Source organism: Hippocampus bargibanti, linkage group LG11, assembly GCF_051943395.1.
Source record: "Hippocampus bargibanti isolate YZ-2025 linkage group LG11, ASM5194339v1, whole genome shotgun sequence".
Lineage (NCBI taxonomy): Eukaryota > Metazoa > Chordata > Actinopteri > Syngnathiformes > Syngnathidae > Hippocampus > Hippocampus bargibanti.
In genome coordinates, this window is record NC_142744.1 from 18,968,605 (window position 1) to 18,991,500 (window position 22,896).

General features: G+C 41.1%; 1 protein-coding gene across 1 annotated transcript in view; it reads right to left on the reverse strand.

Annotated features, from left to right (window-relative positions):
* agap3 (ArfGAP with GTPase domain, ankyrin repeat and PH domain 3) overlaps window positions 1-22,896 on the reverse strand; it is a 116,179-nt gene that overhangs the window by 59,987 nt on the left and 33,296 nt on the right. Inside the window, exons 7-11 of the mRNA XM_089008929.1 lie at window positions 21,208-21,335; window positions 20,597-20,752; window positions 15,322-15,405; window positions 5,202-5,306; window positions 1,575-1,749 (exon numbers count right to left, since the gene is read on the reverse strand). Of these exons, the coding sequence (XP_088865055.1) occupies window positions 1,575-1,749; window positions 5,202-5,306; window positions 15,322-15,405; window positions 20,597-20,752; window positions 21,208-21,335 (648 nt within the window). The remainder of the gene's footprint in view (window positions 1-1,574; window positions 1,750-5,201; window positions 5,307-15,321; window positions 15,406-20,596; window positions 20,753-21,207; window positions 21,336-22,896) is intronic.

Consider the following 22,896-nt stretch of genomic DNA (forward strand, 5'->3'; position numbering starts at 1 on the left):
TGTGTATTCACCACGAGGATCATATAGCATCTAAAAATGAAGTTTCAGTGTGCGATAGGGCTTAAATTTTGAAAGACATTTGACCAGGGCCACGTTTCGTTTCACAAGAGCAGACAGCGGGTTCAGGCATCTCTTTAGTCAAGACCTCCGGAGTCTTGACTAAAAGTGACTTGGCCTATGTACGTAGTTGGAGGACGCTTATCTGTCAGCAGCTACAGACATTTTTTTCTAGCAAATTGGTTATTTTCATGTCAAAAAGAGATCCGTTCGGCAGAGCAATTAAAGATGTACGGCTGGTAAAGTGGTCTTCACTCTTAGCTCTTCATTTTCTCGTATCGGCCAGGTCCGCCCCTCCTTTGCCTCGCCGGCACTATGCCTCTCCTGACGGTGATTATAAAGGTCTTCAGAAGCGAGGGATGCATGAATTACCAAAGGCAAAGACAAGGCTTGTGATTTGGTCGCCCTGAATGAGAAATTACCCCTTTGTTCCCCTCATCAATTGCATGTCTAATGAAATCAAAACCATGATCGCATAATCAGAAGAGGGCCCTCCATGAGGAGAGAGACCTGATGTGATTTGTAACCTTTCTCTCGCTAAATGGAGATGAAGGCCAATCTCTCTTGCTTTGTTCCCGGACGTGTACTGCGACAGATCACGTCGGGAATTTACCTTCCTGAAACCTTTTGGAACCAGTTGGTGCCGTTTTGCCCCCACCAAAATCCTGTCTGGGCTCTTTCAGAGAGGGACTGGTGATCCTGATGCGACAGACACTCCAAACTCTTTCATATTCTCCCCATTTGACTAATTGAGCCGTTCTACACTACCAGGGACATGCGAGGACAGCGCCAAGTGTCCCTTGCTTTTTGGCTCAGAGCTCCACTTGGCTCCAGGGAGCACCCACCTCTTTCTTTCTTTAATTATTAATTACTCTTAAATGGGGGTATTTGTCCAGTCGCAGTTTTAGCATGCCAGGTTTTGGCTCACAGGGAGTTTTATTTTTAAAACTTGAACCTCTGCCATGACAGTTTGAACCAGACATAGTTCCACCTCAACTTTGCAGATGCACAACCAAGATGTTGGTCGAGGCCCCATTGTGACAAAAGCAATATTTTTTCTTTGCCTTCCTGCTATCTTCTTGTTTAAATGCTCGCAAATGAAGGAATATTAACATGTTTCTTGCGGTCACTCGTTAAGTTCTCATTGTCTATACCAGGCGGTAATTTGCAGGTTTGGAACATGGGGATAGCACATAATTAATCTGCTGTGCATTTTAAGATGAATCACAAACCCGGGACATAGAATGAGTAGCGTAATGACAGAGTCATTACACTGAAGAGCAAGACGTTGTGAAGGAAGCTAAATTTAAGACTTTGATCACATTTAGAAAGCTCTCTTTTTGCAATTGTGTCCCGTGGCAACTGTGCTAAAAAAAATCACTTGGTTTTGTTATAATAAAGATGGGTTGTAATAACCTGTATAAATTTAGCATGAGAAAAGCATAATCTGACATTTTTTTTGAGTCTGAACAAAGTCACTAAAACGATAACCCCACGCAGAGGCAAAAAAACCTTACCTGTATCGCCGATGCCTAGCTGCATTGCGCTGCGGTCTTTGGTTAACCCATTGGTCTTGGGGCTTGCAGTGGGGGCCACGGTGGTGGCCACTGCCCTCGGTGGTCGCTTCCCAGGTACTTTGACCGTCGTTCGCAGCAGGTCGATCTCCTTCCCATGCACATTCTGCATGTAGTCCTATGGGAGCCAAAACAGTTTTAATGGAGGAATGAAAAAGGGGAAAAATAGTCTATAAAAAATACAATTATAAAAATACAGACAATAAGCCGCACCGGGTTTTAAGGCGCATCTTCAATGAATGACATATTTTTAAAAAACTTTCCATGTATGAGGTGCACCGGATTATAGTCAGCTTTTGAAAAATATGAAGGCTTTTAGGTGCGCCTTATGGTGAGAAAAATATGGTAATTGAAAGTCAGTTGCTTTAAAGGAGTCACGGCGAGTAGACACTGTATGAAAATTATGAAGGAAATATCACCGCAACACTGCATGTGGTTAATTTAAACATAAATGACGTGTACAACAGGAGTAGACACCCAGGCAAGATGCTTAGGACAACTGAGGCGTGTGCAGTCATCACATCATTGGGTTTGTTTTGCATTCACTGACTACTTTTTAAAATTTTTGGGCCATTAAATGACAATAAAAGACACTTAAATTCTTGTCACTCTTGATGTTGATAAATTGACCAGTTAGCATGTCATACTCATGGATAATTACAGGGCTAATGCGGATTTATTTGTGTTGCTGAAGCCAAACAACTGTTCAACTAAGTAAACAAAATTGTTGTCATTTAGTACTGAGAAGTAATGAGTGCTAGAAAGTAGCGTTAAACATACATGAGTCTGTTAGATGAATTTAGCGGGAACTGTCCCTGTTCTTAGTCCATGAAATGATCTCATCTAGTATACCATGACCTGTCCCTACGGCAAATTTTGATAAGACTTATAATGAATGCAACCACTTGTTCTCTCCCAATTTGCTTGAAAGCCCAAAAGTGAGCAGGACTGGTGAAAATCATGGTGCTCATCAGAAAGAAAGAAAGAAAAGACCAAAAACAAAACCAGAAAGTGGCGACGACTGCCGTCTTTACTCCTCCTCTCACCCCCACCCCAACGGCTCCTGGATTTTATTACAAAGTCATAAAGCACTCATTTCTTTCCCGAGCCTCCTTGCTAATTACCCAGTGAGCGCTCTCATTTCGTTTTATTGCAGGAATTAACAGCCAGACCGAAGCGTGCAAAGCTATTAAGATGTGTGATTAAGCCACATTCAATTAGTTTCTACAAACAATTTAATTGATGTAGCAGATAGAATTAACAGAAGGTGATTGTGCTGATGGCTTGGCTGGCTGTGAAATTAAAGGATCTCGCTCGTTCCCTTGTTCATCTCTTTATCCTTTTCCCAGCTTCTCTCGTCCCGCTACCTCCACCTCCACATACTACCTCGCTCCGCGGCTCCGAACAAGCTGTTACAGAACGAAGGCAACTTTCATTCTCCATCCCCTACGCGAGGCTACACATTCATAGAGCGGTCCACTGACCTGTGATGGCTGTAATGATCAAGCGATAACAAGTTCAGTCATTTATGTATATCACGGTAACGTGCAGCCCGACTTGTAAATTAAGAGGCTCGCTTCTCAACCAGACTCCATTTGCTCTGAGGCTGACCTATCTCGTTAGACAAAAGATGTTAATAGCTTTCATTTTTTTATGGTGTCTGAATAGATGCTTGAATGCAGTGATGAACATACATAGGGGCAGATAAGGCTAACAGCAGACAAACTGGCCTAAAATACTGTTATTGATAATACCTAAATCTGACCTGTGCAAGATATGATGACAAAGTGCGCCGGTTCTTCCAAATGATCCAATGAAAAAAAAAAAAAAAAAGAAACAACCAAAAAAAAAAAAAAAAAACACACTGACATGCTTGCTTCCATTTCTGGCATCCGACCTTAATCACCAATAACCAATACAATGGACACGTGTCATTTTGTTCTCTAGTTTGAAACGGCATTACAATGTGCGTCTAAATCAGGTGTGTCGTGATTCCAGTGGGGCCTCGGTTTACCAACACCTTGCCTTATGAATGTTTCGGTTTACGAACGTTACATTTTTTTAAATTAAACCTTGGAATACGCACTGCTTTTCAGGATACACATGGAGCGCCGCTCCACCATGGCCGGTGGAATAATCTTTGGCGGAAGAACACCAAAGCACACGACCGAAGAGCGCCCCAGCCGGCCTACCTTTCCACACCCCCATTCACTGAGTGCACACGTCGATCGTCTTCATGGATTTTTTAAAGATACTTTTGCTGTTATGGGACCGAAAATTTATTTATTTATACATAGAATAAGGTATATTGTTTGTAGTTTTAAGGCTCATTTAGTTGAAAATTATATTTTATGGAGACCTGGGAACGGATTATTCTCATTTTAATGGTTTCCTATAGGAAATTAATTTTTGGGATACACACTTTTCGCCTTACACACTCTGTCTGGGAACCAATTAAATGCGTAAGCCAAGGTCCCACTGTATTTGATGAGTTTTCCCAATCCAGCTTTAAATGCAAAAATTGTCCTTTACATGCAAACGTGTTTGGTCTGATAATTCAGAAGTAGGTGCAGGTTGAAAGAAAATTGTCAAAAATAGCAATGAGACATGACATCCCTGGTTAACATAAAAATGACAGCGGTTTGGGAAGATCATTGTTAACTGTCATTTTAAAATAAAGTTTTTTTTTATTAAAAATAAAATACACAAAGCCTTTTTGACTTACTTTAATTTAAAAAAGAAATGAATAAAGAACCTTTTTCTGGATTTAACTTCACCATACAGATTTTTACTACAAAAGTGAACCGAGCTTTCGGTACGACTCTTCTTTGTATTCCCAGAAGTCTGGGGGCCCTGTGGCGCCACTCTATCTACCGCAGGCCAGTCTTGGTACTACAACAGCCACATCACTCTCATGTTAAGTATTCATATTTGCGTACTTCACTCAAAGCGTGCATGCGAACATATTGACTGGCACCGACAGCCAGCCGAGTGTATAAGCCGTATTAGTGGCCTGGCGGGACTGTGACAAAGATGAATGTGGAGGGCCGGTCAGGCTCGGCTGCCATGCGGGGAGAGCCATTACAAGTAAAAGGCAGCGTGGAGCCGAGACGTGGCCAGATCTCCATTAGCCATCGGCGGAAATGAGCACCGCGGGAGGGAGAGATGACCACCAGGACGCCCTCTTGCTTAACACTAATGCCTGAGACACGAGAGTGGTTTAAACAGCCATTATATAGCGATCAAGATCAGGCGAATCATTAGCTACGTGTTTGTAATCGACTCTGATGCAGCAGTGGTTGTAAATGTAATCGCATAGAGAGCGAGAGAGAGAAAGAGAGAAAGGGAGAAAGAAAGAGAGAGAGACAGAGAGAGAGAGAGAGAGAGAGAGAGAGAGAGAGAGAGAGAGAGAGAGAGAGAGAGAGAGAGAGAGAGAGAGAGAGAGAGAGAGAGAGAGAGAGAAAGTGAAGCTCAGCAGTCGAGCCGAAAGGATGAGACCAAGCACATAAACCCGATTGAAAAAGAAATGGAATGCGAGGAGGAGGGGCCGGTGGGCTCGACAATACTCACGTGTAAACTCGGGTGATAAGTGAGGACGCCGTTATCGCACAGCGTGACGTACTTCTTCTTCCACTCCTTGTTGAGGGATTTGCCACTTCGCTTCAGGAGGATTCCCTGGAAGAGACGACATCACACGTGGTGAGCGGCAGCCATCAATGTACGTTAAACACCATCAAAACAGCCAGTGTCGCTATTAGGCAGAACGCTTAGAGCAATGGAAACTCACTGGGAATGTAGCCCTGAATTACATGAAAAGTTAAACACAAATGGATGTTTTTCAACAAAGTGCTCATTGCAACAGACAAAAATGGCAAACACGTGTTACAAATAATGACAATAAAATGAAAGGATTTTATTTTGAAAATTGCTACATACAGTAAAGTCTCGTTATATCGATATTCAAGGGAGTCCGAAAAAATATCGATATAACCGGGACTATCGATATATCCGACCCTGGTTGCATGTAATTTTCTCTGTGCGTGCATAGAAATAGTATCGATATAACCGGGACTATCGATATATCCGATATCGATATAACGAGACTTTACTGTATTTAAGATGTTTTTTGTTTTTTTTTTTACAAATGGCTGTTGTGAAAAATTGCCTACCCCACAAAAATGACCCACACGCTACGTTCAAGTTACTACAACTGAAAAAAAACAAAACAAAAAAAACAAACAAAAAACTGTGACACTGCAAACAAAGTTTGTATCTGAATTGCCACATTTAACTAAATACAGCAGAACATGTGGCAGACACTGTGTGAAAAAAAAGTTCCCTTTGCTGAAAACTCTTTAGACAAAGTGAGCATTGTATCCCCGCAGCCCCTTTCTGAGCCAAAATGGCAGCCTTGTGCAAAGGCGTTGCACAAAACTGGCTGCAATGAATGCACCTAAATCACCTTCACACAAGAGGTCAAATATTTCATTGCAGATTAACTGAGTTAGCGTATTTGTGCAGAGGACAACAGAGTTGTAAGAATTTTTTCAAGGGTGGGGTGCAGATGTCAAGAGAAATAAAAACATTTCATTGCAAATATGGACAAATGTACCAATTCAGGATTTTGGATTGGATTGGATTTGCCTAGCTTTATTCGTCTCACAGTGGAGAAATTTACATTTCACAGCAGCAAAGTTATGACCAGAATACAACTTTGCGCATGGTCTATCCATGGTTTATAAGGGGTTTCCCATCATTTTGAAGCATACAGACATTGTACAATTAAGTGTGAATATAAATCGTCAACTATCTCTGCCAATAACATGGAATTGCCACGATAAATGTGTTGCTATGTGTGTGCTTTACTTTTTAAAACAAGATCTGAAATTGTTTTAACATATTAGGATGTCATATTTAGATATGCGGGTGATCCATTGTGGAGACTGTCTTCCTCATCTTCAAATTCCTTTGGGGCACATTCCGACAACCTCCCTGCATTCATACACATAGCACGCGAACTCTGGAAGACCCCCAAAATCCAGGGGATTAAGGCAGTGTGATCTTCCCCTTCAAAGGCCACGCGCCACCTTTTTTTCTCTATTGGATTTTATCATAGAGGGAGGGGTAGAGGGCATGGAGGGAGTGGGGGCTATTAAAGTTTCCTTATCTGTCAAGTGAATCCACTGGTAAACAAAGCGAGTTCCTCAGCTGGAGGTGACCAAACGCCTTTGAGTGTGCGGGCCAGCAGGCTCTCCGGGGTTAAATGGTGAGGAGGGGCACGCTTAATTAGGGGATTAAACATGGGCATGTTTGTGCTTTTACAGCCACTGAGTGTGTGTGTGTGTTTGCATGCGTGTGTGCGTGTGTGTGTGTGTGTGTGTGTGTGTGTGTGTGTGTGTGTGTGTGTGTGTGCGTGAGACGGAGTAGAAGCAGGAGGGTGTGCGTGTTTGCTTGCAACCCCCAAACTGCAGTCTTTAATCCTGATTAACACATCAGGAATAGGACAGCCCGTGACCCGGGCACCAGGCTGTTTGCCGACAATCATCCTAATCCCGACCCTCACTTTGTGTGTGTGTGTGCGCGCACGCACACATTTGCGCATTGTGGAAGTGCATGATTGCTGCATCAGAAAGTGTCGTGATAAATGAGATTTATTCATCTATTTTGCTTAAAAAAATAAATTAAATACACACACACACACACATATATATATATATATATACACACACAAGTTTGCACTCGGCACTCTAATCATAGCGAGCAAAATGAGGGTGCCGCCGGGCAACCGGGCTGCCGTCACGCCACGTGTTCTACAAGAAAATATGCTGTTCATCTCATGATTTTGCTGGCGTGTGCACTAATCTATATGTGCAATCAGAACGCACCGCTTCTTCATATTATTCATAGGTGCCATGAAACAGATCGATCGAAGACACCACCACGATAATGTGAAAATCTTTAACAACGTAAGGGAATAATTTGTCATTTGTGTCACATCCGGTTGCTGGCAAATGATGAGCGGATGCACATGTGTGGGGGTGCTGTTTTTGCATCACCTGGAGACTCAGGGAAACCTATTTCCTTTTGCTTGTTCACCGGGACCAACTAAATCATCACAAAACCTCACAAGTAGATTCATGATACTGATAATTTTAGTGTCGCGTTGATTATGTAATAACACAAAATCAAAGAGGCAGAGCAATTCAACCAAACAAAACAAAAATATCTACAATACATAATCATACACCCAATGGTGTTTTGTTTTGCGCTGGTACAAACAAATGGCATTTTGGGTTATAAATATGGTGCATGGTGATCTTGTAAGCATGACACCATATGAATTCTGGGTCATATGGCACACGTACCCATGTTCAGTTACGAGTAGTACCGTATTTTCACGACCATAAGGCGCATATAAACGTCTCGGATTTTTTTCAAAATGTGCGGTGCGCCCTGTAGTGCGGACGTATTAGAGACCACCATAAGGAGGACGTGTCGAGAACATGAGGGGATGTGTGGACGTGGTTTGTGTATAAACGAACAGATATGTGCTTTATGCAGTACATTGCTGTTTTAACAACCCTGAAAATGGCAAAGAGACATGGTTATGAAGCTCAGTTTATTTAAACTGAAGGCTATCAGCTACGCTGAGGAACATGGGAATCGAGCCGCCGTGACATAATAGGCGGACATAAGGCAAGGTGGCCGGAGTTGGAGGAAAGCTTCGAGCAATGGATCGGCGAGCTACGAGCGAGCGGAAGGAGCGTTTCGACTGTCACCATCCCACTCAGAGCAGTAACGCTAGCGGAAGAAATGAAAATTGAACATTTCCAAGGAGGTCCGTTTTGGTGCTGCCGTTTTATGAAACTGTGCCATTTTCCCATCTGGACCAGGACTACGAACGACGCCGAATTATTCTGGAAAGCTGGCGAAAAGGCTTCGTTTCCTGTTTTGCTTGGCTGCTATGCTAACAGAGAGAAACTCCCGCCGATTGTGATTTTTTAAAAGAAAGACTTTGCCTAAAAAAACATTTCCAGCAGGCATCATTCTTAAGGCAAACGAAAAGGGCTGGATGTTACGCCACAGTTTGCCAATGGATTGTGGTCGCTTGGGCTAACGTGTCTGCTGGCACGGTGGTTCGAGCTTTTGGAAAAGTTGGTACCGGTAATGTGCTCTTTTTTTTACCATGCCGACCCCTATTGAGTGATGATTACAAAATGTTATTCCTTTGTAAGTAATAAATAAAGCACTACCAAACTCAGTTTTGCTCCCGATCTGTTTTTTTAAATACGCACACTTGCATGCCTGTGTGTTGTTGTGAGGCGGACGTACGTATGGCAGTAGAGGATATGTACCGGTATATAAAACTTGCGCCCTATCAGCCGGTGCGCTCAATGTGTATGTTAAATACAGAAATGGCACACATAAATGAGACTGCGCCTTTTCCCTTTGGTCGTGAAAATACGGTAACTATTTTTATCATGTGATGTAATTTTGTGTGAAGAAAGAAAATATCCACAAGTAGCACACTCAGATACGAAACAGATAGTCGTCCAAGGCTGCGCACAACCACCGATTGGGAATCAGAATAAGATACACGATCAGGATTTATGAGCTGATTCCCAAGTTAAAAAAATCAAACCACAGATTCAACCTATACAATGTTGTTATCTGTATAGTTAAAAAGAAGATTGTAACCAGCCTGGCCCATTAAAGCTCAAATTAGTGAAAAAAAATAATAACAATTTAATTCTAAAAATGATTCACAAACAGCTAATAAACGTTGATTACATGGAAAATGGGAAGCGAGAATTCCAGAATCACTATCGCCAAAATAACTAACTGAATAAATCATGTTGGGTGTGGGGGGGGGGACTGTTTATGCTGAGAAACCTTGTATGATTAACACCGAAAGCACAAAACACCTGTACCTAAAAAAAGGCATTCTCACACATTTTAAATGTACAGTATTGTCAGAGAAACCTGAATCAGTATGATACTGTTATCGCAATCCTGTATTCATTTTCCTTGAACTGACGAACCTACCGTATCTGCTTTGTCACACTGAAAAAGTTGGTGCACACCCCCTAAAGAAATATAGGTGTATGTATGTATGTGTGTGTGTGTGTGTGTGTGTGTGTGTGTGTGTGTGTGTGTGTGTGTGTGTGTGTGTGTGTGTGTGTGTGTGTGTGTGTGTGTATGCGTGCGTGTTAGCTGTTGACACCTCCTGAGCAGTAAATCCATTGTTAGCCTCACTATTTGGTATGGGGGTGGGAGGTGGGTTGGGGTATCACGCCGCCATGCGTAATTTGGCTCTATTTCAATGAGAGGGAGTAGTAACTAAGGCCACATTGACACGTTCATCCCCACTTGATTGTCCATTTGACTGGTCTGCAGAAGTAAGTTACATCCCCTATCACCCCCTCCTTTGTAGATAAAAAAGAACAAAAGTAGGGGGGAGGGGTGGGTCTTTGGTGGAGGGGTGTGGGTGGGCTTATTTTCTCAAAAGTAGCCATGATACTTTAAGAAGTGTTGAAATGCAAGATGGCTCAGTGTGTGTGTGCGCGTGTGTGTGTGTGTGTGTGTGTGTGTGTGTGTGTGTGTGCGCGCGTGTGTGCGTGCGTGCGTGTGTGTTAGTATCAGCGGATTTATGGATATATGAATATTTTTTTCAATGACAAAATGTCATGCAAGCAATCATATTGCAAGCTGATTTTTTTGAAGATGCAAAAATAGGCAGGTAAACGCAAACTTGTCACTGTATGAAATGTCAAAGTATGCAAACTGACCTTCATTTATTTTAAAATTCAATTAATGGCACCAAGGACTACTTGAAGGAAATGCTTTCAATGACACTTTTTCAATCTGACAAATGAATGACAATGAGTAGCCTGTTTTTTAAGAGAAAAAATCATTCATGTCTGGGTATAATTATGGGCAAATTCGAATTTTGAAAAAAACAAACTTTAGAAATTATTTTTACTCAGGTGTACAGTATAATAAATGCATTACTCAATGTAGCTTTAAAAAAACATATTTATCTATAACTTTTACATTGGATCATTTCATTTACTGTATTTATTTAGCCATGCACAGAATGCTGTACTGTAACCGTTCAATGGAATTATTCTGGCACAAGCAAAAACAATCAAATGATTTGAGCAGTAAAGATAAAAGTCTGACTCCAATGCAAACTACAGGATAAATCAGCCATTTGACCATTCAACATAAAAGATGATACACTGCATGAATCATGATCATACACACCGAATCAATAGCAAATTGGTGTTTTCATGTTTATTATGTTTGTTAAAGTCATTATAAGTGCCTTGCATGCTGGGTCCGAGAGGACAGTAATTTCATCTGTGCTGTATGTCATGCATATTAGCATATTTGACAGTAAAGCTGACTTTGACTTTGAATAGTTACAGGGTGAAATGCGTTGTTCCAAAATGATGCCCACAAGTTAAACCAAATGATCAGTTTTTATTCAAAGAAGGTTAATTGCTTATATATTTATGATTGCATTATGCTGAGACCTGTTGATAGTATTTGGCCACTCGATAAAACAATAATATAATTAACAGCCATCAACAATAACATATTTGATGAACATTTCCCCATCAATGTCATTCAAATAAATATTGTTGCAGCGGAATTTAAGATAAAATGTCAATTATTCTTAACAACCAACATGATAATCACCACTAATTCATGGATTTTTTATGTATTTACATTTTTATATTTTTATTTATTGCATTATGGACTCTCTAGTGAGGGTTGAAATACTTGCTCTCGGCTACTTAACTTTTGCTCTGCTGTGTGATCCCACTTTACCTGAAGTGGGCCACCATCTAGTGGCGATTTTCACAAATAACAGATGAATGACCTAAAACAATCAGTGTCTCTCAATATTTATAGAGGCACCTAGTTCACATTTTTATATATATGTATATAACTGTGTGTGAAAACAATTTAGTTGAAAATAAAACTATTATTTGAAAACAAGAATATGATTCTATTTTATGAATAGGAAAGAGATGAGAGAGAGAGAGTCACAGTAATGTGCTTTGTACTGACATCTCGAGGCTCAGTTAAGAACAGCAAATGTGAGTACAATACCACATTTTCCAGACTATAAGGGAAACTGGACTATAAAGTGCTCACTCAATGAATGCTGTATTTCCAAACCTTTTCCACATATAATGCACACCGGATTAAAAGGTGCACCTTCAATGAATGACATGTTTAGAAAATGCTTTCCATATATAAGGTGCAGCACATTATAATGTGCTACAGTCGAGGCAACCATTAGATGGTGCTGCGATAAAGGACATGTCAAGAAAATATTTCACCACAATTTGCCTAATTTGATGTCAAAACACAAAAAATAGAAATTACAGAATAGAATAATGTGTGGTATTTTCTCCATTTTTAAAAGCTCAAAAATATTCCATGGTTTTATCAGTTAATCACAATGCAATAATAAATCTAATTTTCAGAGAGCCATTCGTCCTTCTTTGAAACGTTTGTTTCTTTGAGGTTTTCATGAAATATTTTCACCTTAAAATTATCCGAAATAAACAAATGATGTTTTTCTTGAGACACGGAATATAAAAACAAGCTCAAAAAGCAAACATTTCCATTTCTAATCATTGTGCCAAAAACGGAAAATTATGGCGAAACCGACAAAAAATTCCACAGTGCAAAGTGATTATTGAAATGAAACACTGTTTTATATATTCCAGCATGGACCGCTTCTACTGGAGGAAATTGCTGTTGGCTTTGGGTGAGCCCTATACACCAGAAAATATGGTGAATGACAGAATGAGCCCCCCAATTTTCTAAAATAGTGACAATCAACAAAAAGAGGAAAATTGACTGCAAGGGCATATGGTGCGAGGATGGCTGGAAATTGGACTATTTGTTCACTAAAATACGTATTTTGATTACTTGGCGAATAGACCCACATCTGCTACTCGCGCATTGGCAAACAGCTGTCTGTCACAACTGTGTTTGCTTCATTTGTAAAGATATTGTGACAGTTTTAAATAGTTCAACGTGAAGCGATATTATCAACTAAAACCTGCTGACGTATGCTGTGACAAGATCACAGGTAATGAACTGAAACACTTTGAAGATAGTTTAATCTCACAACAGCATTACTTCTGTTCAACTGTTTTAAAAAGTGTTTAAAAAAGTGAAGTGAAGATTCAATTTTCAATTCCAATTCATTTTTGACAAGCATGTTTCAAATGAAACAAAAGACATGCTTAAGATAGCTGAAATTAAAATAAAAAAGGCAATGTGAAACACAGAATGGCTCACTGATATTTATTTAAATTAATTATATGTAAAGAATGTCCATGAAGGTTGGCCCCCCCCTACTTTTTTTAACACACCAAATCTGGCCCCCATTGCAAAATGTCTGGGCACCCCTACAGCAAGTCTTCTGCTTCTGCCATTTAGTGGAAGAGCAAGATACATATATAAAAAAATACATTAAAAAGCGCTTCCAAATTAGGTGACACTGGCTATTTGCCACAGAACAGCTGATCAGGCTGTCACAGCACAATCGTGGTTTGGAATCACCGAACAAAATTGCAGCCATTTAGCACATTACATAGAGAAATAATCAGCCCAAATTGGAGCATCATTTCTAAACCTTTCAACTAAAGTCAGCCCAATGATCAGCGAGATTGTCTCTAAAAGATTCTCCTCAGCGATTACCCTGTTGTGAGGGATATTGGATTGGTTTGGATTGGATTTGCCTTTATTAGTCTCACAGTGGAGAAATTTACATTATGGTACACATATGGTGGTTGAAAAGGGATCCACCTGCTAACCAACCAGGGTCGATACTTAACCGGTTCAATATTTGATCAATCTTGAATACCGAAGGCCTCAATGATTGTAATATAAAACAAAATGAATGCCAATGAGGGAGAGAACAGGAACAAAAACTAGGGCACAGTTGGTTGTTCTGGAATGTTGGTACAAAGTGTCACACAAGACGTTTTTGAAAGCAGTAAACAGAGAATTGTTACTTTCATTTGTATTGTACTTGTACATGTATTGTACTGAATTGTATTTTAAAAACAAAAGATAAGAAAAGATGATTGTAGTTGAGTGGTTAGCACGCCTGTTAGGGCAATTCGCTCTACGACACATTTTAAACGTATTTTTATTTCCTTACCCTTCGTTTTATTTTCACGGACTTCCCATCATCGCGTCACGTCCTGTCTGTCTTGACAAAAGCTCTCCCAAACAGCTGCTCTTTCTCTTCTCTCTTCTCTCCAGAGGCTACCTGCCCCTCTGGGGTAGGCAGTTACATTTTGTGCCGTCCCAAAGATTAAATATTCTTTTTGTTTTTACTTTTGATTCCTGCTTCATTAATAATTACCCTAACAACGCTGACACAGTGCAGAGCTACAGGCTTCAATTCCAGCTCTAGCCTTCCTGTGTGGAGTTCGCATGTTCTTGCCGGGCCGGCGTGGGTTTTCTCCGGGTCTTCCGGTTTCCTCCCACATTCCGAAAACATGCATGTAAGGATGAATGAGCACTCCAAAATTTCCCTAGGTCTGAGGAAAAGCATAGGTTGTTTGTTGCTGTGCGTCCTGCGATTGGGTGGTCACCAGTTCAAGGTGTCCCCTCCGCCTAGTGGCCAAAGACAGCTGTGATAGTCCAGCAGTCCCCGCTCCCCACCCTCCAGTGACACGAGTGAGGATAAAGCAGTTCGGAAAATGAATGAATGAAAAAAAGTACGTGGATGTCATGATGCCAAAAGAAATGTTGCATAATTTTGTGTTTTATGGATTTTGGATGGGAGAAAGGTGCGCATTTCTCCCAATCCAAAACAGTAGAGTTGGGCGACCACTAATTGACTCTGAGAAGGTGATTGCAACCACCTCGGAATGGCCAATTGCCGCTGGGACCTGATTGGCCAGAAGCTCAGATGAAGCACCTTTAAAACCAGACTGAAGCAGTCACTTCTAGGAGGAAGAAGAGGGAGAAAGGACAGCCCGGAGAGCAGTGTCACCAGTGGTCTGCCCAAAACCGACGTCTGTTGCGACTTCAATTAAAGAAAACTCACAATATCCTTCCTGCATCTGGCTGAGTGAACTTTTAGCATCTTTCCACCTGCTTGCTGTCTCGCCGCATGACAGTGATGACGCAACGAAGTATATAAAACACTTACAAATGCACACGTGCACATGACTAAATACTACTATGACTGAATAGCTTGCATATACTTATTCCTCAAATGTCAATGAATATTTCTAAATACATTGCTTGCCTATCAAATGCACAAGTTAGTTCACAAGAATGGTGTATGATGGCGTCACTCAAGCCAAAATATATATTTTTGGTTTTCTGCATTTCTGGGAGTCCCAAAATAGTGATTTAGGTGAAACAACCCATGTTTCAATAACCTATTCTTGAAAAAATAAAATAAATTAAGACATAAATAAAGAACAAAGAAAGTAATTCTGTTTCACGTAGTCTCACGTGAGCCTTATAAGATCAGTCTGATTTTCTAAATTGGCTGCCACTCAATTCATACTCTCCTTTTTTTAATTGGCTGGAATTGAAAATGAAACCATAACAAGAGTCGTGCAGGTCAACTCAAAATATGCTCAATACTCACCCAGTACATTGCAGTAGGTTGTAACGATGAATGTGAGCTCACCTGTTTGATAGGAATGGCCCTTCCACTGCCTATGCTGTCTGTCTTACTCTCAACGCTCTTTGACTGCTCGCTGGCTTTCCGCGACTGCAAGGACAATAAGAGACTCAATTAGCCGCCACCACCATGATGATGATGATGATGTGGTTGTTTTGTGGGCAATTGAGAGTGTGTGTACATGTTTGCGTGTGCATGTTTGATTGTCTGTGTGTGTGAGAGTTGCAACATCAACGTCCAAAACAAAACAGCTCAAAGACAAAATTAGCAGAGCAGCGTGACAAAGAGCAGTAAACACCAACGTGCAAAAGCAAGACCACAATTGACACACATCCCAACACGGAGGACATCCACATATTTATTGTCAGGTTGTTTTTTTTGGAGTCATGACTCAGCCCTGAAACCCTTTTCGGTGATCCGTTTTGTTGCCAGTTTGACTCCCAGCTTGGATGTGGGAGCAGCTGCCGCTTGAGTATAACGCACAGTCAGTACATTAGAAAGTTTTAACAAAAGGAGAGAAGGGATTACTTCATGTTAGTATCAGCAGCTTCACGAAACCTGCAAACTCATCAAGGGCATAAACGGTTTCCACATGTCAAATAATTCAAACATTTCCTGCAAAACAAGGAAAAAGAGGACATTTACATTGTCATTTGTTAACGGAAGCTTCCACCCAGTCACAAAAAAAAAAAAAAAAAAAAAAAAAAAAAAAAACATGTATGGTCTCACTCAGAAGATGAAGAAAAATGCCCAGTCACCCATGAAAACAGGGAGACTCGCAGTCATGTTTCATATCTCTAACATTTTTATTTGATTTGACCGTTAGGATGACTTGTTGGAGCTTCTATACAGACACCATACAAAGCAAGTCACAAAGTTCACTTCAAAATATTCAACAGATTGAGTGCCAAACATTTGCAGTTCCCCACAAAGTATAGGATGGACGATAAAAGGCAGTATGTCATATATGCTCTTACTTTTTTCTGTGTGTGTGTGTGTGTGTGTGTGTGTGTATGTGTGTGTATCAATATGTGTGTGTAGAATAAAATACAATACAAGATATACACAGCAGTCTATCGGGTTGAGGGCAGGCCGGCTCATGATAGAAAAAGTGATTATGCAAGAGTTTGTCAGAAAAAAAACAAAAAACAAAATTGTAAAATGAAATCAATCAATAAATAAAGTGAAAAATCCAAACAAATAGAACTACATTCAAACAGGTCGGTGCAACTTCAGCTCGTCTCAAGGCTAACTGACTTTATGAAGGCCTTCATAAAAATACAAATAAAACTGTCTTGCTCTACTCTCACTTGAAAACAAGAACAAATCAAAGAGAATCAAAGATGAAGCAGAATATGGCAGCTTGAGTCCTTCAGTCCTGGTGTGTGGCAAAAAAAGGTATTGAGATGATATAGGGTGGCAAAATTGAGTCCTTTAGGGTGACAGATGGGTCCAACTTTTTTTTCTCCATTTTTTTGTTTGTTTTTGAATGGTGTATGAGTTGGTGGGGATGGGGTGGGGTGGGGGGCGTTCTCATAGTCCCTGCGGCCTGTTTCACACTTATTTCTGAATGATTCATCATTGAAAAAGTTATCTAATCGGGGAGGCATTTGGAAAGCCCTTTTTGTTAAGCGGCAAGCTGCAGATGCAACACTACCAATTGGGGGGTGAGGGGATTGAAAATGAAAGGGAGGGGAAACACCAATAAATACGAGGAGGACATATCGCTTGTGATCGAGAGCTAAATTTGCTTGCCAACATGCCTAAAGGAAAGGACGGACGGCTTTGCACAAATTAAAAAGTTCTTTGTGATGGAAGCACTAGGAAGAAGAATGAGATGATTTATCAAGGGAGTTGCGTGAAAAGAATTGGTGGGCACCATTATTTTGAATCTGACTGTTAAAAGTGCCGGTGTCAGGAACTGTGGGACATTAAGGCATATTTCTGTCCCTCCAAACATTAAAAAAAGAAGAAAAAAAACGCTTGACCCACATACACAGCTTTTAAAGAATCCTTCTTTTTTGGGGTGGGGCAAAGATGAGCAAAGGGATGATGTTTAGGAATATATTCTCTCTCTCTCTCTCTCTCTCTCTCTCTCTCTCTCTCTCTCTCTCTCTCTCTCTCTCTCTCTCTCTCTCTCTCTCTCTCTCAAAAAGGTTCTGTCATTGCTCTATGAACTGTTTACACCCTCCTCTTCCTCCAGACCGCCTCCCACCCTCCTCCTTCTCCTCCTCATCGCTGCTCCTCAGAAGGTCATGAGCTGAAACTCCCGCTCGGCTTGCCACTCGGGCACCCACACTGGGTAGGTGGCGTGCTTCGGCATCTCCATGACACGGACGGGCAGGAGCGGATCATTTCTCTGGTGGACATGGTTAGTCACTACCTAGCAAGGGAGGAGGGGTGAGGTTGGGAGGGGGAGGAGTAGGGAAGTGGGAGACAACAAAAAGGGAGGTATAGCACAAGGCCGAGACTGTTTGGAGGGCCGCCCACGCGTGGCTCCCACAGCAGTCGTGGGTCGCATGGTGAAGGCGGTAGAGGTGAATGACGAAGGGCAGATAGAGGACAGAGGAAGGGGGGGAAGTTGATCAGCGTCAGAGGGTACTGATCAAAGAGGAAAGTGGTTAGAGGAGAGTTGGACAGGGCAGAAAAGAAGCAAGAATAGAAGCAATCTCACCGTGCCTTTACTGTTAGAAAAACGGGGTGTGCTCATTTTTCACTGACAGTGCATTTAAGATCCAAAATGAAGTTTTTTTCAGGTTCACCAATCATTGTGATGCATATAATTTGTACCAAGGAGGAGCACAACTAGGAAGAGTTGTAAATGTAACTCATAGGCAGTGGCATAGCATAGCAAGCCTGGACCAAATAAAGGAACACCCATAACTCATTCATTGCCAGACAAAAATGTGTCCACTCCAGTGCCAGGGTTTTTGTCATTGACACTTGAATTCCAGGACCCACAGAATATTGAGTATTAGACTACATATACATTCAATACAGCGTTAGAAACCCTAGACTCTCTTCTTTCATCAGAAAAAAAGAGTTCATTCATAAATTATATGGGTCTGGAGTTATATGGGCTTGAAATGAGTCTAGCTGTCCAAAATACAATGCAATACATACATAATGGGTTATCTAGCGCTTTAACAACAGCTGAAGCTGGAACAAAGCACTAACATGGAAAAAAGGGAAATGCTGCCTCTGCCACCTCGTGGAAAAGAAAAAAACATTGTCAGAGGCCATGGCCATGCAGCGCTTTATTGGCATCTAAGCGTGAAAAAACAAAACCCGAACACATTCGGGAATGGCGCTCTATGTCATATTTTCAATTCCCGAATAAATTTGTGAATGGCAGTGAATGAGTTAATGTGTGTCTCGCGAAATCTCAAAAGAAAAATAACAAACACACAAACAAAAGTATAGTACACACAAGTCAGTGTTCACCATTTTTTGCGGAAGCATCCCATTATTCAGATTCATGCAAGGCTTGGGAGCGAGACCGATTAGGGTGCCTGGAACAGCCCAATTTCTCCATGAAAAAAAGGCTTTTGGGTGGCAAGGAACTATGCTGAAATGAGTTGAGGAACTTAATTTAGATAAAATGAGTGCTAGTTTCCAACACTACAATAAAAATAATTGCCATGGCACTCTCCTTTCCGGACAGCCCGGTACTCATGCTGGCTTCACAGTGCAGAGGTCGCGAGTTTGAGTCCCGCTCCGGACTCCCTGTGTGGGGTTTTCATGTTCTCCCCGGGCCGGCGTGGGTTTTCTCCGAGCCGTCCAGTTTCCTCCCACATTTCAAAAACATGCATGGCAGGCTGATTGAACACTCTAAATTGTCACTATGCGTGAGTGTGAGATTGACTGGTTGTTTGTCTTTGTGTACCCTTCCATTGGCTGGCAACCAATTCAGGGTGCCCCCCGCCCCGTGGAAAATGGATGGATGGATTCTCCATCCCTTCAACAGTCCTTGTCTGTCATAGATGTTACCCAAGGTGCCCCAACAGGCTTCTTGTTGGTCAACTTCTAATGGGTTGACAACGGTTAAGAGCAGTGGTTCATAATTCATTGAACCCATGGGGTTTGATACGATAAGATGAGATAAGTTAGAAAACTTTTATTAGTCAAACCCAGGTTAATCATTAATAACAAAGGCTGGAAGTGGAAGGCATTTTTGCATTGCTCATCTTCAAGTATGGTAGCCCTCATGACTCAAAAACACTTAAAAGAAGCCACACTATGACACTGCCCATCAGGTCAGTTAATGGATTCAAATGTAATTTTGAAAGATTAAATTGTTCCCAAAAAATGCATGCTGGGGAACAAACCACTGGGACACAAAAAGTTCCACCTTCATGACAAGCCAATGTACCACAAAGAGTACAATGAAGCGCTTGCAAATCCAAGACTAAAAATGGCAATCTTTATGACTAGAACATCCAATTGGGTGTTTGCTGAGACGAATGTGTGGCTCGGTGAGATGAGAACGGGGAGAGGACGAAATATATATATACAGTAAAGTCTCGTTATATCGATATCGGATATATCGATAGTCCCGGTTATATCGATATTTTTTCGGACTCCCTTGAATATCGATATAACGAGACTTTACTGTATATATAAAGACACGCTAAAGTAATCTAGAGTGGTTAGTGCACATCACAGGCTGCTGGTTAAAGCAACAGGACATGGACAGGGGTTTGGGGTGTGGGGGTGGGATTCAAAGAAGACGAGGGTTTAGTGTGGGCAGGTTTTCTCTCTTTCTCTCTTTTTTCCTCCTTTGATCAGATTTAACAGGGGCAAGTGGGCAAGGGGCTTATTATCACAGCTTATGATGAGGCTCTGACTTATTTATGTGATGTAAAAAGAGATGGATCCAGTCAGTCAGAATGAGAGTGCAAGGGGTCAGGGGTGAAAGATTTGGATTGGACAGCGCAGGGGGGCTTTCGTCGTCACAGGTTCCGTGAGAAACCTAATCCACTCACTATATCCAATTAGAGGAAAACAAAAACAAAAAAAGACAGAAGTTTCCACAATGTTAATATTTGTGATTTGGTTTTTGAAGGGATCTAATATAACTTGTGTGTGATATTATGTTGTTGTTATTCTGTTTTGTCATTGAATTTACTAGTGCCCATTCTGTTGTGTTAGTCTGCATCGAGAGCCTTGGGCACTTTTTTGAGCTTTTCACCCCCACCCCCATTCCGGTACACAAAGTGCTCCGCATCCCTTCCTAGTAGTGCGAGTGGGTGTTACTTTGCATCAGCTGTCGCATACTTACTGTAAAAATATTGGAGCGGCGCTTGGACTGCTTGCGAATCGGCGTGGGTGTATTGGAGGCGGCGATAGTCTCGATGCGCATCTCCCGCTGGCTTATGCTGGGGGTCGACGGGACCGAAGAGGAGTAGTCGCTGAACGCGCAGCCGCCGTTGGCCGCCTGGCGGAAGAGGAGGAAGAGAAACAGGAAATGGAGAAGGAGGAGAAGGAGGAAGGTAAAGAGGACACAATTGGATGAAAACGAGGAGAGGAAGTCAGAGCAGCAGGTCAATTTGGATCCCATTTGAGCAGCGGTTACATAAAACAATCACACCAGAGCCTCCTTAGATTCACAAAGTCGAATCATGAATGTGTATCGAACAGATTGGTAATTTGTTGTGGTAAAAGTAGTGCACTACTCGACTTCCACCAGTTGAGGTTGCTGTTGTGTCACTATAAACTCATTTACAAAAAAGGCAAGAGACATTTTTTTCATAATTTGAAAAAAAAACGTCCCGTGTCTTCACATGTCTGTGACATGTTCTCAAAAATACCCCACATGTTTTCATCTTATTTCCTTTCTTGCAAAAAAAATAAAGTAAAATAAAGTCATCACATGATTTTCAAACTGCACACCTGATTTATGTGAACAGAGGGGATGGATGCCGTGGGGACTGACGAATGGCTGGGCGAGTTGGGCAGAGATTTGCATGGGCCAATGGAAAGCTGCTGCTTTTTCCTCATGGCCACCACCTTCTGAGCAACTGCAGGGCACAAAAATATATACCTTTTTCCATTTGCACATTTTTTATGTCACATAAACAGACAGCACCAGCAGAACTGGACTAGAGTTACTGGATTGCATGGAAAGATAAACAATGACACTATGATCAACAAGGCCCAAATGATCGCGATTATCGGTATTATGGTGATAATACTATACGTATTCCAAACCTCATAAGGGCTTTTCAAAAACACAAGCACTTATACACAAATGAACTCTGAGTCTTCAGAAGTTTCCAGTAATACCAGAACTGGGTGCAAGATTTGTCCCTGTGTACCGTTTCAAAGTGTTGCAAGTGTTGTCTCAATTAAAATCAGTGAATATATTCTAACAATTATTACATCTAAAGAAACCTGTTAAAATTAACGAATGGTTAAAAAAGATTCCTTTTTCTTGAATATTCAAGGGGAAAAATATTAACAACGTAATTAAAATCACAAGTTCCACAGTCAAAAATAAATCATATTCTTACGACTACCTATTATTCTCATTCTTCTAAGTATATGAGAAGGCATATATTATTTTCCATTGGGTAAATGTGAGACTATTTCTAATTGCAAGGCGTCTTTTCATCACTTGCTTCCAGTAACTGGCAGTGATGCATGCAAAAAAGGAAAAAACAACTTACATAAGCGCTCTAGTATACTGTACAAGGTATTTATTACATACAGTAAATGTATGGTTTTGTTTCACTTTTAAATGTTTATATACACACATTGTTGTAGAACCTAATTGACATTTTTTATTAATTGGGAAAGCTGGTGAGTGACGTAGAAGAATCCCAACTAATTACACCGGTTGTCATTCACTGTGACGCTGTGACCAGCGTTTGAGCGGTGCCGTGCAATTCATCGTTTAATTAACGAGGCGAAACACAAATTAGTGTCAGGAAGACGGCATGCAGTACTGACAGCTGTGACTAGTAAGAACTGGGAGGATATCGCCTGACACCAGAAACACTTTCAATTCTTTTTAATCAGCTCTGATTGGGCTTCGAGAAGCAATTAAGGAGCTGGACCAGCAAATGTAACATCAGCATGTTGTTTGAAATTGTGACACGCTTTTAAGGAGAATAAATTATGAATTCATGATGGATTCATAATGTCATAATTCCAAAGGGAATTTTACATAACATAGTTGATGATGTAAAAAGAGGACATGAAGGTAGCTGGTGTGAGAGAAGAGGATGCACAAAACCGGGTTAGATGGAGGACACTGATTCACTGTGGCGACCCCTGAAGGGAAAAGCCGAAAGGAAAAGAAGATAGTTGATGATGTAAAAAAAATACATGTTGATGCATGGACACATTTTGTTAATTTGCGAACATATCAGGTCCAAGTGGACATACACTTAAGTGTTCCAACCAATGGAAATGGCGGTAGAAGACAGAAAGGCAGGTGGTTTGCTAAAATGAGAGACAACAAGACAACGTGAATAATAAAAATGCTTGGGTGGGTTGACAAGCAGTACTATTTGTAATGCATGTCCTTAAACAAAATGCTTACAAGCTACCAGTTGGCAGGCTAACATAACAATACAC